The sequence below is a fragment of the Elephantulus edwardii genome, unplaced genomic scaffold (assembly GCF_000299155.1).
Source record: "Elephantulus edwardii isolate Elephantulus edwardi_28Jun2011 unplaced genomic scaffold, EleEdw1.0 scaffold00080, whole genome shotgun sequence".
Classification (NCBI taxonomy): domain Eukaryota; kingdom Metazoa; phylum Chordata; class Mammalia; order Macroscelidea; family Macroscelididae; genus Elephantulus; species Elephantulus edwardii.
In genome coordinates this window covers 1984672-1999414 of record NW_006399830.1, presented here as the reverse complement: position 1 = coordinate 1999414, position 14743 = coordinate 1984672, and the positions used below count along the sequence as shown (strand labels likewise).

General features: G+C 48.0%; 1 protein-coding gene across 1 annotated transcript in view; it reads left to right on the top strand.

Moving 5' to 3' along the window:
- Nucleotides 1–2: 2 nt before the first annotated feature.
- Nucleotides 3–14743, top strand: part of GNA12 (guanine nucleotide binding protein (G protein) alpha 12) — a gene marked incomplete at its 5' end in the record, with an annotated part of 65133 nt that continues 50392 nt past the window's right edge. The window contains one exon of the mRNA XM_006889742.1: nt 3–185. Coding sequence (XP_006889804.1) covers nt 3–185 — 183 coding nt within the window. The remainder of the gene's footprint in view (nt 186–14743) is intronic.

Genomic DNA, 14743 nt, shown 5'->3' with positions numbered 1-14743 from the left:
ACATCGACGCGCTGCTGGCCCGCGAGCGGCGCGCCGTACGGCGCCTGGTCAAGATCCTGCTGCTGGGCGCGGGCGAGAGCGGCAAGTCCACCTTCCTCAAGCAGATGCGCATCATCCACGGCCGCGAGTTCGACCAGAAGGCGCTGCTCGAGTTCCGGGACACCATCTTCGACAACATCCTCAAGGTGGGCCGGGACCCGGGGCGCGCCGCACACCTGTCGGCAGGTAGGGCAGGTAGGGGGGCTCCGCGGGCGCCTTCCGCCCCACACACCTGCCGACAGGTAGGGGACCCGGGCCACCCCCCCGCCCCGCACACCTGTAGGCTGGTGGGCAGGTAGGGGGACCCCAGGCACCCCGCGCACCTGCCGACAGGTAGGGGACCCGGGCCACCCCCCCGCCCCGCACACCTGTAGGCTGGTGGGCAGGTAGGGGGACCCCGGGGCGCCTGCCATTTCCGCCGCCCCACACCTGTCAGCAGGTTGGGGGAGCCGCCGGAGGGCGATCCTTCTGCCCGCATACCTGTGGACTGGTAAGGCCGGTCGAGGGGCCCTGGGGGCGCATGCTGTTACATACCTGTAGGCAGGTAGGAGGACCCTGGGGCACCTTGGGCCCACCCACGCTTGTCAGCAGTTAGGGCGAGGAAGAAACCCCTAAGGGGCACACCGTTGGCAAAGGGGACCTCAGGGTACCCCGCTTGTCCCTCCATATCTGATGGCAGCTGAGGAGGCTGGGTCAGCCCCCTCCAGGCTTGTGGGCAGGGGAGGTAACCCTGGGGGACACCCCTTCAGCCCCTCCCTCACTGGTCAGCAGGTAGGGCTGTGCCACCCCCCTGGGTCCCTCACCTTGTGCACCCCAGCACATGGTTCACCGCTCGTCAGGGAGGCCCCCAGGAGGTGTGTCCTCCCCAGACCCTGTCCTTCAGGGACTTTAGAGAGAAAGGTGCAGGCTGGAGGGGAGGCCAGTCGTGCATCTGTCCAGCTACGTATCTCACAAGGAAAATGTCAGAGGGTCAGAACTAGAGCGAGTGGAAAGGCCGTCCGGCAATCGTCCATGGGACCCATGTTGTTCCGTCCGGTCCCCGCACTCGGGTCCCACTCCGTTGTTGAAGCAAGGTTCAGACAGCCTCTATTTACATTTGGAAATAATATCATGGGCGTCTCTAAAAGAGAAGAACTTGTTTTAAAAGCACAATTGGTGTCAGATCTCAGAAGTAATTATCACTCCTTTCTGTCACTCAGGAAAATCTCCGAGTGGCGGAGAGGGTAAAATCACTAGACTTCTAGTTGAGAGATTGGCAACTTCTGTCTACCAGAGATGCCTCAGAAGAAAGGCCTGGGGACCAGTGTCTGAAAGGGCACGGCTTGGTAAATGTGGAGCCCTTCTCCGACCCGTGGGGTTGTCGTGTGTGGGAATGGACATGGAAACCCACACAACCAAACCCCCTGCCCTGGACTGCCTCTGAGTCACGGCAGCCCCGCAGGGCGCGTTTCCAAGGCTGTAAATCTTCACAGACCCGCCATGTCTTCCTCCCGGGGAGCAGCTGCCTGAGACGGGTCAGTTCATGGTCTGACCAGTGTGCCACCAGGCCTTCTTTTGGAGTGAATACTCGCTGCACATTGAGGGGACTCTGACGCATGGTGCCCCTGTAGGGCAGTAGAGCTGCCCCAGAGAGTTTCCAAGGCTGCACATCTCTGTCTACAGGAGAGAAGCCTCCTCCTCCTCCCGGAGAGCTGCTGGCGGGTTGGGACAAGACTGAGTGGCGTGCGACACCCCCCCCCCCAAGTGCTTTAAGCACTGTGCTGCCAGGGTTCTCCATCAACCCTGAAGTACAGTCAGATACCCAATCCGTGGTCGAGCCTCCTCTGCAGCATCGTAGCCTGGTGTTTGAACCAGGACACAGGGAGAGGCCTCGCTGATGATCCGACTTCTCTTTCCATGTTCTTTGGTGCCAAGTCCAGTTGGTCCTGTCAAGTCCAAAACTGACCCACAGCTGCCCAGTAGGACAGCGTAGAACTGCCCTGGCGTTTCCAAGTCCCTGCTCCTACCGCCCCTCGGTGAGGTGGACTGATGTGACTTTTAAGTGTGGACATAAGAGCGTCGTAGGTAGTGAGGCTGGAAAGGGCTGTGCAGGGTTGCCATTCGCTGTGGCTCAGAGGCCACACAAAGGCCCTTAGCAGAAGCCTCGTCTTCCTCCCGCAGAGTGGCTGGGGGGTTCAGACTGCCATCGTTTTGGTGAGCCTCAGAATGCTTTGACCGTGTGCCACCATCACTCTTGGTAACACCTCAAAGAAGGAACTCTACCGAGAACAGGGTGAGGATGAAGATGCCTGGGCCGGGTCTTCCCTCCCCAGCTCACTTTCCCCTCTCTGTTCTTTATCATTTCCTTATCTTCACCCCCTCTCTGTTTCGAAAGCTCCCTCCCCTGTGGGGGAACCGAATTGCAGGCTCATGGAATGCTGCCCAGGAGCGGAGGTAGCAGGAAATCTGTCAGACCAGGAAACCCGTGGCCGGACTCTGGGGTTTATGGGCCCCCGGGGTTAAATTTAGCAGGAAAGCAGTTCCCGGTGAGAGGGCTGTGACTCAGGGCGTCCCTGATGTGTCAGCACAGAGCCTCCTGGCTGAGACCTCTCAGAGCAGATGGCCAGGACTTTCTTCTGAGTCACTCAGGGTGGGCACCAACTGCCAGCCTTTGGTGAGGGCCCCAGCACTTAACTGTATGAGCCGTTCCCAGAGTACCAGACCACACCCTCCACGATGAGGCTGATTCTGCCTCCTGGCGACCCTGGAGGACCCGGTAGAACTGGCCTGCTGGCCTCAGAGGTGGTAATCTCTGTGGAAGCTGACCATATATCCCTCTGTGGTGACTAGTGGGTGTGAACCACCAGCCTCTACCTTAGGAGTCAAATGCCATAACCACGACGACACCAGGACTCCTTTACAGGACTCCTTTAAGCGGCTGAAACCCATTGTCCCCCAGGCCATGGTGACTCCTGACAACCCTTCCTCAAGTCTTTGATGTTCTAAATCTTTGTGGGAAGAGATTGCCTCCTCTTGGCCCCTCAGAGTAGCTGCTGGATTCTAACTGCTGACCTTGTGGTGAGCAACACGACACGGAACGTTCCTCACCATCAGTCTTCCACTCTAGGGCCACCATCACTTCTTTCCCATCAACCAGGAGGAAGTGTGGCCCGGGGTAGAGGAACTTCTTTGTGGACACTGGGTGCTGGGACCCCAGACCCTAGCCTGCCTCCTCCCAGCACTGCCCCAGCAGCCTGGCACTTCCTGTCCCTGCCGTTGGAATATTTCACTTTGAGTAGAAGGGTCTCTTTTAGCTCCTGACTGGAAGAAAGTCATTTGAATGAGAAAACACCCCTTTCCTTTTCACCTCTTTGAAAAGGCTCCTTCTGAGTCAGCGCTGGCCAGAGGCTGGGAGCCGGGAGGGCCGGTGCCCAGTGATTCACGAGGATTGGCTCTGGGTCCAGAAACCCCCTCTTCTGGGGGAAAGTGCACTCGGCTGTCTCCAGAGTCTGTTTCTCCTTCTCTGCCAAAGAGCTGCATTTTGTGTTCACAGCCTCCCTCCCCCTCAGCCAGGCAGGTATCAAAGGCTAGGGACTCAGCTAAGCGGTGCCCATTGTATTTCAACCCCAGAGGCAGAGAGACTGTTAAAAGCATAGTTTTGTATCAAAATCAGAACCCTCTGGTGGCATAGGGCCTCACATGTTGGGCTACTACCTAAAAGGTCAGTGGTTTGAATCCACCAGCTGCTCTGAGGGAGAAGGCCATTTTCCTTCCATGGGGATTTCTGGTCCTGGAAAACGGTGCAGGGTCGCTGTGAGTCAGAATTACAGCAACAGTAGTGGGGTTTTGCTTTGGTTGAATCAAAAGCATTATGTGTATTTTAGTAAAGCCAGTTATAACCTGTTCCCAGTGTGCATGTTGTGAGGTGGTGTGAAGTCAAGTACGGCCTTCGCCGTCCTCATCACGTCTGACACACTGAGCTTGTTGCCACAGTCACTGTGTCACCCCATCCCTAGCAACAAGTTCAAAGTATGTGAGGTGAAGCTTTGTCATCTTTGCCTCCAAGGAGCACTGGCTGCATTCTGTCCAAGATATACCTGTTCTCATTGCCGTCCATGGGATGCTCAGTGCCCTTCTCCAGCACCACAGCTCAAAGGCATCAGTTCTTTTTCTGTCATCCTTATTCACTGTCCAGCTCTCAGATGCATAGCAGGTGAAGACTAAGGTGTGCCTGATTCAGGCCATGGTCTCCTCAATCAGTGCATGTAGGCAGGAACTTTTATGTCTTCCGTATTAATAGACATGGTTTTTAATTACTATCCAATTTTCCATGGCGCCCTGGTGGTACTATGGGTTAAGTGTTTGGCTGCAAACTGAAAGGTCAGCAGTTTGAACCGCCAGCTGCTGGGAAGAATAAGATCGTCTGCTTCCAGAAATGTAGTCTTGGCAACCCCATGGGGTCCTGCAGAGTCACTGAGAGTCTAGATTGACCCGACGGTGTGGGTTGCATTGGGTTTTGGATCCACTCTTCTTTCCATCTTTTATTACTAATAGAGTCAGAACCAACTCTTAGGTGATCCTCCGTTGGGTTTCCAAGGCTGTAAAATCATGGGCGGAGACAGCTACCTGTCTCCTTGGGGCTCCTGGTGGGACCTTTAGAGGGGCACGGTCTTCGGGTTAGCAGCACAACCCTCAGTGGGTTACGCCATCAGCACCTCGTAGTGGCTCAGGCCCAGCAGTGACTGTCGTCCTCAGGACGTCCTGTTGTGCAGAGTTGCCTTCGGTCCTGCAGGTCCGCGACACCTAACAACGGCATGGTAGTGAGGTTTGTCAAATTAGGAGAAACTACCACCTGTTTCCAGAGTTACGGGGCCATTTTACACGTCCTGCAGCCGGCTCTGAGTGGCCCGGGTCCTCCCCGTGTCCTCGCCACATCCTCGCCCTGTCCTTGCGTCATTTGCTGCTGGTGGTGTGTTTCATGTCCCCTGGACGTGGTGGGTTTCTTGCTGTGGGTCCGGTTTGCATTTTCCTGATGGCAGACAGCGCTTAGCAGCTTTTCTTGTTTGGTATCTGTGCTTCCTCTTCATGTGTTTTTGGGTTTAGTTTGGTTTTGCCTATTTTCAGATTGGATCTTTTTTATATACTGTTGAATTTTTTATTCCTTTTATATTCTTAATTCTAGTCCTTTGCCAGCTTTAGGTTTGCAGAGTTTTTTCCCCTCCCAGTCTGTAGTTTGCTGATGCTCTTAATGGACCTTTCTTGGAGCAAAACGTCTTCATTTTGATGAGGTTCGGTTTATCAGTTTTTCCTTTTAGGCTTTGATGTCAGGTCTGGTAACTCTTACCTCTAATCCTGAGGATTTTCTCCTTTTAATCCTGCTCCCCTAAAAATACTGGAGTTTACACTTAAGCTCATTTAATTTCATTTTTTAGAAGAAATGAGGTTTAGTTGAAGTTCTTTTTTTTCCTCTGCCTGGGGACGTTCAGTTTCTCCAGCATCATTTGTTGAGAACATTATCCTCTATTGAATTGTATTTTTAAAATCTCTGTCAAAATGTGGCTTGTGGATTTGAACCATTCATCTTTAAGTTAGCAGATCATCACAGACTGCACTGTACTACCAACTCTTGCTCAGATTTCTGAGTTCTGGCTTCTGTTCCATTGGATTTTGTGTGTCTCCTGTGCCAGAATGCTGCTGTCTTTGTTACTACAGCTGTCTGTCATTGTTCCAAGCCCTCAAGTCTGCTGGGACTCCAAGCAGCCCCACGTGACAGTGTAGCTGTCCCCAGGGGTCCTGAGGCTGTACTTCAGAGAAGCATAGCACCAGGCCTTTCTCCTGCGGAGCTGCCGGGTAGATGCAAACCACCAGTCTTTGCCTTTACGGCCAAGTGTTTAATCATTGTACACCACAGACCTATGTCCAAACCACCCATCCAAGCTGCCTACACCAAATTGGTTCCTTCGGCCTCACAGCAACCCTGCAGGACAGGGTAGACCTGTACCAGGGGTTTCCAAGGCTGTAAATATGGAAGCAGAAGGCCTCATTTTCTCTCCTCCATGGAGGCTGGTGGGTTTGAACTGAAGACCTTTCTGTTAGCAGCCCAACACCTACCCAAAATGCCACCATGGCTTCTAGGGATACTATCTAAAAAAATCTCGACTGCGTGGGTTGGCACCGCGTCTCGGCATGGCTCTGTGCTTTGCACTGTGGTGTCACTTCCCTGTGCTCGCAGTGGAGTCTCTGACCGGGGGCTGCCCCTCTGTCGTCTAGGCTCAGTTGGGGACCACCTCTGCTCCCTCGGCTGTGGGAAGCAGCGTCTCCTGGTCCAACTGACTGAGGACATGTTAACTCCTAGCCTCCGGCTGGCTCTGTTCTTCTGTCCCCTCAGCTTTGAGCAGTGGCCCCATCTTAATGACAGCCCCACACGGTGAAAATGACTTGGCAAAGATCCAGCTCTTTTGCTAACCCTCCTCTTCGTAACCCCGTTGCCTCAGAGACCCCAGAGGTCAGAACCTTGCCCTTTGGGACTGCGACAGCTCTGCTTCCCATGCTCCTTGTCTCTGTCACTGTGTGAACTATGGTGGCTCACGTAGGGCTGGAAGCAGTGCCCCAGGGTCACAGATACTGATTGGATCACCCAGGGTGGAAGAAAGGCCTGGTGATCTAACCCTCGAAACCTTAGGAATCCCAACAGAACATTGTGTGGTCCACATGCTTGGGACATGCCATCAGAAAGGGTCAGTGGCCAGAGGAGGAAGCAGAGGAGAGTGAGAAGCCCTGGGTAGAGTGGACTGCTCGTGGACACGCCAGTGATTGTGGCAACAGCGCGGGACTGTGCAGAACGTGTGCTGTGTGTGAAGTCACCGTGAGCAGCAACTGTCTGTATAGCACGGGGTAGTAATTGTTACAGGTGATCAAGTGGCAGCATCCACGCAGGAGGCAGCGTGAAAGTCTGTGTGGGATGCATGTGTGCATGCATGCCCCCCAGAACTGTTCTGCTGTGATCCTGCCTTTTGAGAAAAATATGTCACCATATCTGGGGGAAATACTGGAATCAGTAACAAAATATTAATTTTGTTGACAATTAAATTATTAATTAACATATTTATTTGCAGATTATACAGTTGTGGACTTTTAAAAATATGTCTTCTCCCTACTCACTGCCCTAGATTCGATTCTAACTTGTCACCCAGTTTCTGAGTCTGAAAATCTTTACGAGAGCAAGCTATCTTTTCCCCCCTCGAACAGCAGGTGGATTTGAACTGCCAGCCTTTAGGTAGCAGCCCAGCACTTACATCCTATACCATCAGGCTCCTTGTATTTCCTGTAATAATGTCCTTTGCAGACTGCATAGGTAATAGTCATTTCACAACATGAATTCGTAGGAGTAGAATTGAACGGCCCAATGGTAAGATGTCTTTTTCCTCCACGTATTCATTCTTCCATGGGTCATGAGTAGTTCTCGTTTGGAGCTGTAGATGTTTTGACTGAATGTGTGAGTTGAATCTTGCTTTCAGATTTTTGTAATCTTGAGTATTTTCAGAATGTGGAAATCTTTGCCAAGGAAGACCACAATATCTTCTGCATTTCCCCCCATTTCAAACTTGTCTTGTGTTTTTAATTCTTGGTAACTTAAAAAAAATAACTGCCAAGTCTCCTAAGCTTTTTCCCCTTCCTGTTTTTTGGTACAAATAAGAGCATATTGAAAATAGTTTAAAATGCAAGTGCTTATGAATCAGATGAAAAGACTGAAGGCTTGAACCCTGTCCAATGTTGTTGTTAATGAATATTTTGATATGTGTTTGCTCTTTTAAATTTTTTTTGTTATTGTTTGAATTAAAGTTTTCAGATCAAAACAGTTTTCTTTTCAGAAATGCATACATCTTTTGATTACTGACACTGATTGTAATGTCCACTTGTGACAGCACTCTTCCTTGGTCTTCCCTGTGGTTCTCATTTCCATCCGTCCTTTTCTCTGCTTTCTGAGCTTTCTCCTGGGAAGGTACTGCCTTTGGGAACTGATTGTTCTAAGGAGTGAGTGGTATGTGCCTGTTTTTTGGCAGACAGATCATGGGGGTGAGTTCATTTGTAGCCTCACAGGATGACTAAGGCCAGGCCATGGTCTTGAGGGTTCCACCATTTACTTTCTTGTTAACCCTCAAAAGTCAAACCCACTCCTATTGAGTTGCTCCTGACTAATGGAGACCCTCCACTGTAAGTCTTGAAGGGCAGAAATGGGACCGTCTTTCTCCCAATGAACTGCTGGTGGATTCAAAGCCCTTGAGACCTGAAGCTTTCAGGGTAACATCTGGACACCCCAGAGCTCTACTCTTTTTTTAATGAAACTTTATAGAGAACATGGATTTGCATTCATTCATTGTTGCACATTTTCCTCCCTGCCCACCTCTCCCCACCCCCAATTCGCTTTTCTCTTTGAGGGGGAAAAATTCTTTGATTGTTACACAATCTCCCCACCCCCATCCACTTTACTATGCAGCTGTTATTCTGGCTGCTGTCATGCAAATAATATGTAATCATACATTCCGTTTAACCAGTCCTCTTCCTCATCTGTTTCAATGCGTATATATTATCCCCTCTTTTCTTAGTTTCCCCCAATCCCGATGTCAGTTCTGTTTTATAACAGTGGCATTATGCAGTATTTGTCCTTTTCTGACTGAGATATTTCACTGAGCATAATGTCCTCCAGAGTCACCCATTTTGTATAATATTTCATGAGTTCCTTGTTTTTCTTTGCTGCATAGTATTCCATTATGTGAATATACCACAGCTTCTCTATCCATACATTTGTTGATGGACACTTGGGTTGTTTCCATTTCTTTGCTATTGTGAACAATGCAGCAATAAACATGGGTGTGCATGTATCTGCTTGGGTGGCAGTTCTGGTTTCTATACGGTATATTCCCAGTAGTGGAATTGCTGCATCAAATGGTATTTCTATTTCCATCTTTTTGAGAAAGTGCCATATTGCCTTCCAGAATGGTTGCATCATTTTATACTCCCACCACCAGTGGATAAGGCTCCCAGTTTTTCCACAACCTCACCAGCATTTGTTGTTTGCTGCTCTGTTGAATTTTGCTATTGTTACTGGGCTGAGATGATATCTCATAGTTGTTTTGATTTGCATCTCTCTTAGAGCTAGGGATTTTGAACATTTCTTCATGTGTTTGTTCACCACCTGAATGTCTTCTTTGGTGAAGTGTCTGTCCATATCCTGTGCCCATTTTGTGACTGGGTTGTTCATCTTGTTGTGGAATTCAAGTATTCTATAAATTCTAGATATAAGTCCCTTATCAGACATGTCATTACCAAATATATTTTCCCAGTTTGTGGCTTTCTTTTTCACCCTGTTGGAGAAAAAAAAAATTTATGTGCATTGTGATTTTATTCTTAGAAGGTCCCATTCATCTATTTTATCCTCTCTTGGTTTTAGGTTTTTCAGGATGCTTGGAAGACTGTTCACGTTGTGGATTAGGGCTTCTAGAGTTCTTCCATGCTTTTCTCTGATCAAATTTATAGGCCCTGGTTTTAGTTCTAGGTCCTTGATCCATTTTGAGTTGGGTTTTATGCATAGTGTGAGGTGTGGGTCTTGCTTAAGTTTTGTGCAGATAGTTTTCGTATGGATTGAGGCTCAATGTCAAGAAGAAAAAGATTCTCACCACTGGACCAATTGGCAGCATCTGGATGGATGGTGAAGAGATTGAGATTGTTAACAACTTTAGTCTGCTTGGCTCCACGGTCAGCACTCTTGGCACCAGTAGCCAGGAAACCAAAAAACATATTGCCATGGGAAAGTCTGCTGTTAGGGGCTTCTCCAGGGTGCTGAAGAGCAATGGTGTCACTCTGGAGACTAAGGTGTGTCTGATACAGGCTGTGGTCTTCGCAATCACTTGTTATGCATCGGAGAGTTGGACAATGACTAGGGAGAATAGAAGGAGAATGGATGCCTTTGAGCAGTGGTGCTGGAGAAGAGTATTGAATGAACCATGGACTGCCAAGAAAACAAACAGATTCATCCTGGAGAGGGTTAAACCAGGCTGCTCCTTGGAGGCAAGGATTCTGGGGCTTCATCTGACATACTTTGGACATGTTGTAAGGAGGGACAGGTCCTTGAAGAGGGACATCATACTTGGGAGGGTGGAGGGATGGCGCAAGAGGGGAGGACCCTCTATGAGGTGGATTGATTCAGTGACTGGGGTAATCGGGATGGGGGAGTGCTATTGGCACAGGATAGAGCAGGGTTTAGGGCTGTTGTACATAGGGTCGCTATAAGTCTTAAGCGACTCGATGGCACTAAACAACAACAACAATTTGTTAAAAAGACTGTTGCTTCCCCACTTAACTGATTTCATCTCCTTGTCAAATATCAGTTGACCATAGGTAGATGGGCTGATTTCTGGGTTCTCAATTCTATTCCGTTGATCTATGTTTCTGTCAGTGTTCCAGTACCACACTGTCTTGACCACCATGGCAGTGTAGTAGGATTTGAAATCAGGGAGTGAGATGCCTTCTACCTTGTTTCTCTTTTTAAGGAGTACTTTTCTTATTCGGGGTCTCTTTCCATTCCAGATGATATGGAAATTGCCTTTTCCATCTTGTTGAAGAATGGAATTGGTTTGTATTGAGATTGCATTGAATGTGTAGATTGCCTTTGGTAAAATTGTCATTTTCACAATATTGAGTTTTCCTATCCAAGAGCAAGGTATATTCTTCTATTTCTCCAGACTTCATTTTGTTTCTTATAGTAATGTTTTGTAATTTTCTTTGAATAGGTCCTTTGTTTTTCTAGCTAAATTTACTCCCAAGTATATAATCTTGTTATTAGCTGTTTTGAAGGGTATTGTTTTTCTTAGCTCCAGCTCTATATTCTCTTTGTTACTGTGGAGAAATCCAATTGATTTTTGTATGTTGATCTTGTATCCTGCCACTTTGCTGAACTGAGTCTTTCAAGTCTTGATGCCACATTCCAGCTTCTCCAATGAATTGCACAGCATATGGACTGAATATACGGGGAAAGGATACAGCCTTGAGGCACACCTTTCTTGACTTTAAACCGTGCAATGTCCCTTACTCTGACTGAACAATAGCATCTTAGTCTAGATACAGATTTCATGTAAGCATAATTAAGTATTTTGGAATTCTTGTTCTTAGTGTTAGCCATCGTTTCTTAAGATCCACACAGTTAGATGCCTTTGCACAGGCAATAAAACACAGATAGACATTCTTCTGATATTCTCTGCTTGCAGTAAGAATCCGTCTGATATCAGCAATGATATCCCTGGGGTTATGGCCTCTTCTAAGCCCAGCTTGAAATCATGGTGGTTCTCTATGTTTTGTTCTAACCATTTTTTGAAGTCTTTAGCAATATTTTTATTGCATCTGATATTAATGATACTGTTCAATAATTTCCACACTCTGTTGTACCACCTTTCTTGGAGATGGGAACAGACATGGATATTTTTTTTCCCCAGTCAGTTGGCCAGGTAGCTGTCTTCCAAATTTCCTAGCATAAACTGGTGAGCATGTCCAAGGCTATATCTGTTAGTTAACATCAGTTGGTATTCTATTGATTCCTGAGGCCTTATTTTTACATTCAGTACAGCTTAAATTTCTTCTCATCACCCTTGGCTCTTTATGATATGCTACTTCCTGAAATATTTCAATGTTGACCAATTTTTTTTGATACAGTGACTCAGTGTATTCATTCCTTCATCTTTTGATGCCTCCTGGATCGTTCAAGATTTCTCCCATGATATCTCTCAGTGTGGCAACTCAAGGGTTGAATTTTTTTAGTTCTTTCAACTTAAGAATTGCTGAGTGAGTTCTTAGCCTGGTAGGGCTTCTTTTATTATTAAAGGGACCTTTCAGAATAGCAGAGAAAAGATGAATGAGCAAATGGTGCTGTGAGAATGGCTAATTGATTTGGGGGGTAGATTTAGATCCCTTTCTAATACAATAATAAATCCTCTGTAGATGAAATAGGAAAATACTCAAGTGTGACTCACGGAAGTTCTAGACAAAACTGTGATGAGTGCTTTTTTGGGCTCAGGATGAGAGGATTTTGAAAATACAGCAACAAATGAAATGATGCAGCAAAACAACAATCCTTTTGCCTTTGTGTAACAGATTTTAAAATTAGATGTGGCAGGTAGCCTGTGAAGGGTGTTCAACTGTGAAGATCAGATGGGAAGTAGTATTTGTAATATAGGAAATGGGTCCTTCATCTAATGTTCTGTCTACTGGTAACAGCCCAGTTTAAGATCTGTTGTCATTGTTGTGTGTCACAAGTCGATTCCAGCTCACAGCCAAATATTTTTGGTTTTTCTTTGAAAAAAACAAAGAACAGTGGAGTAACGCTTTAGGTTTTCATGTCTCCGTTGTCTTCCCTGTCCCTGTCACCTTCCTTCTCTTACGCCACGCCACCCAGAAGTCTTCCCTGGGGCTGATGGTAGCTCTCGCTCACAATGACCCCACGTGCAGCAGGTGGGAACCCAGCCCTGGCCCTTGGACCGCAAAACAAACTCAGCTTCCTGTTTGAGTTATTTAAATTGTGGTTTTAATGAAAGTTTACAGAAAAGTTGGATTTTCATTCATTCATTTGTTGCACATTTTCCTCCCTCCCCTCCCCCACCCTTCCTCTAGTCCACTTTGCTATGCACCTCTTATTCTGGACGTTTGTCATACAAATAATGTCTAATCATACATTGCTTTTAAACAGCTCTTTCCTTCATCTGTTCCAGTGCGGTGTTCAGTATTATCCCCTTTCCCTAGTTTCCCCTAACCCCCATGTCCGTCTTCTTTTATAACAGTGGTATTATATAGTATTTGTCCTTTTGTGACTCAGATACCTCACTCAGCGCAATGTCCTTCAGGGTCAAAACAAGGTCAGTGTTCATGGCTTTCTACATGAGCCCCAGGGAAGACTTCTGGGTGGTGTGGCGTAAGAGAAGGAAGGTGACAGGGACAGGGAAGACAACGGAGACATGAAAACCTAAAGCGTTACTCAGCTATTCTTTGGTTTTTCAAAGAAAAACCAAACATACTTGCCTGTGAGCTGGAATCAACTTGTGACACACAACAATGACAACAGCTCCTATATATATCTCCGTATGATTTCAATAAAGTCGAGACTTGATCGGAGAAAAAAAAACAATGACAACAACAGATCCTAAGCTGGGCTGTTAAATGACGCAGCTGCAAGAGTCATTTCTTTCCTTTTTTTTTCCCCCCCCTTTAAATTTGAGTGAAGTTTGCACATCCAGACTTTGTGGTTTATAAAATTAATTGCAGTGTCTCATCAATCCCTCACTGTATATTGCCTTTCCCTTCATCCAACTTAGTGTCTGTTATCTTTTTATGAATTTTCACACAGGAATGGCACCCACTTCCTATAGAACATGCCTCTGGAAACTCTGTGAACTTTGATAAATGTCGATGGTTGTAGAAGGGCTTCAGGCCTTTTGTTCATGGGGTCAGTATGAGTCATGCTCGACTCAAAGGCAATCCACAACAGCAACAGCATCCCTCCCTTCCCTCCCCTGTCCAGGCTGTGTGTGAAGACCTTCCCTTAGTGTTCTACAGTGGTGGTGGTGTGCCATGTTTGTCTCCCGTGGCTGACTTGTGCCACTTAGCACAATTCCATCCAGATCCAGCCGTGTTTGGTGAGCTCTTCATCATTCTTCAGTGCTGTGTAATACTCCTTGTGTGACAACCGTAGTTTCTTTAACCATTTGTCCGTGATGCACACTTGAGTTCTTTTCGTCTCTCTGCTGTTATAATAATGCTGCTGTTACCAGGACTGTGCATGTGTATGTTCGTGTCGTAGCTCTTCCTTTCATATTATGTATGCATGGTAGTGGGAGTGTCAGAACAAGTAAGTGATATTTCCGTTTGCAGCTTTTTCAGGAGTGGCCAGACTGCTTTCCACAGGGGCTGCTCTCGTTCGCGTCCCCAGCAGCAGTTCTTGTAGAAGAGTTAGTTGTTGCGAAGTATTTTGGAGTTGGAACAGACCCGTAGCCGACCCTCCAGCAGGTTTTCCAAGGCAGTCAATTCCACGGGAGAAAACTGCCATCATTCTCCTGCGGAGCAGGTGGTGGACTTGAACCACAGACCTCTAAGTTGGCAGCACAGTTCTTTCTACCACTAACCCACCAGCATTCATTACAGAAGAGTAACTTCTTGATATAAACACATCTCTGCAAGAGCCCTGGGGATGCAGTGGCTCGGCCCCTGACTGTTAACCACTTGGCTTTCCTCAGGCGGAAGGTCAAGGTCGGAAGGTGAGGCGTCTCCTCCCATGGAGATCACAGCAGGAGGTGCCCACTGGGGCAGTTCCGCCCTTTCCTGTAGGGCCTGTGACCGGGATTCCTCTTGTTGGCAGTGGGTACAGTCACGTTAAGGAGTGGTGGCTAGGTGGGTAAGCACTGGGTTGCTGATCGGAAGGTGGGGTGTTTGAACCTACCAGACACTGTTCAGGAGAAAGAGATGCACCCTGTAAAGTCTTCCAGCCCCGGACACCTCGGAGGGCACTCCTCTATCCTGTGGGGTTGCTGACTCGGAAGCAGCCCACTTGGGCTGAGTGTAAGCTGGCTTGGCCTCTGCTGGCTTGGTGGCTCATTGGCTAAGCACTCGGCCACTGACTGAAGGTCAGCACTGAACCGGCAGTTCCCGGGAACTCTGAGTCCTCCTGGGCCTCTGTGAGTCGGAT